General features: G+C 27.9%; 1 protein-coding gene across 1 annotated transcript; it reads left to right on the top strand.

The window, feature by feature from the left end:
- Window positions 1-7: 7 nt before the first annotated feature.
- On the top strand, window positions 8-1,786 carry EIN_008640 (protein kinase domain containing protein; the record flags this gene model as incomplete). The annotated part of the gene is made up of 4 exons (XM_004182946.1): window positions 8-814; window positions 1,045-1,238; window positions 1,300-1,377; window positions 1,642-1,786. Coding segments are annotated over 4 exons (1,224 nt in total), but the record flags the coding sequence as incomplete, so codon positions are not given.
- Between the last annotated feature and the right edge of the window lie 41 nt (window positions 1,787-1,827).

Here is a 1,827-nt window from a genome sequence, read left to right as displayed (position 1 = left end):
CAAAGCAACAACAAAAATGACGACTCGAATTGATTATCATGAGTTGGAGGAAGAAAAAAAGCTTGGTGAAGGATCTTTTGGTATTGTGTACAAAGGGATGTACAGAGGAAATGTTGTTGCAATTAAAAAGATGAAACAAATGAGTGAAAGTGACACTGCACAAATGTTGAAAGAGTTTGAGAAGGAAGTTGATATGCTTGACAAATTTCGAAGTGACTATATAGTCCACTTCTATGGAGCTGTATTCGTACCAAAGAAAATATGTATGGTCACTGAACTTGCGCCGTATGGAAGTTTGAATGACTTAATGAAACATAAAAAGAGTGAAAATATCACAAAGAAAATGCGAGTTAAATTTATGATGGATGCATCTAAAGGAATATTGTATTTGCATGAGAATGGGATATTACACAGAGACATTAAACCAGATAATATCTTAATTGTGTCACTTGATTTTAACACAAAAGTCTTTGGTAAACTGACTGATTTTGGATCATCAAGAAATATCAATTTGTTAACGACTAACATGACATTCACTAAAGGTATTGGTACACCAGTGTACATGGCGCCTGAAGTCTTACAACAAGAAAGATACACAAAAAGTGCAGATGTTTATTCACTTGGTATTACAATGTTTGAGGCATTCACTTGGCAAGAAGCTTATCCAAAGGAACAATTCAGATTTCCATGGAAAATTGCGGAGTATGTCACACATGGGAAACATCCAAGAAAAAGATCAAGTATCACAAAAGAAGAGTACGATTTAATCCAAGATTGTTGGACCTTTAGAAAAGAAAAGAGAATCAAATGTGAAGTTGTCATTGAGAGACTACAAACGTTGTTTGATCAATTGTAACGTATATATATCAATTGATAATTTCTGTGTTATTCTCTGTTATATTTTGAATGATGACTTTGTTTTTTAACCATAAAATCATATTGTTAGTTGTATCAACCTTTTGTGGATTATTTCTAAAATTGCTTTAATTATGTAAACAATAAACCAATATATTATTTTTTATCTTCAAATGGATATAGAGTTAGTCGGAAAACGTTGTCCTTAGCTTTTTGGTCAATGAAAATCGGAAATTATCGGGATCATGTTCGAAATATAAAAAAATAGTTGTTTCAGTTTATTTTTTCAAATTTTTTTCAATTTTTTTCAAATTTTTTCAATTTTTACCTAATTCCCGGTATTTTAAACAATTATTTGTGTATAAATTGATGAAAAGGACAACGTTGGCGGCTGGATAATAATTGTATATCTATAATTTTGTTATAATAAAATTATTTTTATAGAATTTTAATTTGGAATTGCCGAATTATTTTTGTTTTTTTCTTTTTTTTAACCAATCAAATAAAAGCAATAAATCGAATGTTTTGCTATACCGTATAGTTAAATACAATTAATTTACTATAATTTCGGTTTTCACTACAGCTTTTTTTCGTTACTATAATGAAATATATTTATAATTAAATGATTGAGTGTTAATCAAACAACACATGTTATTATTAATTCTTTTAACACTTTAAATAACATTGAACATAATTCAAGTGGTCTAAAAAACAGGAAATTTCGAGTTTATTAAATAAATTTCCGTTTTTTTAGAGATTGTATTAAGTGGATAAACAATACACAAGCCAAAAGAGGAAAATCATTAAAAAATTAATTATTATCCTCGTAAAAACAGGCCAAAACAAAAACAAGGGCTTTATTTTAAGTGTTAATGAATTAAAAAATAATGATTTGATTGTTAAACTAAAAAATATCACTTGGTATTATTAAATGTTGTTTAAAAAAACAATAATATTAGTGCCCTTAATTTT

This window comes from Entamoeba invadens (genome assembly GCF_000330505.1).
Source record: "Entamoeba invadens IP1 unplaced genomic scaffold scaff_1105074725671, whole genome shotgun sequence".
In the NCBI taxonomy this organism is placed as follows: Eukaryota; Evosea; order Mastigamoebida; family Endamoebidae; genus Entamoeba; species Entamoeba invadens.
This window is presented reverse-complemented; position numbering and strand designations above follow the sequence as displayed.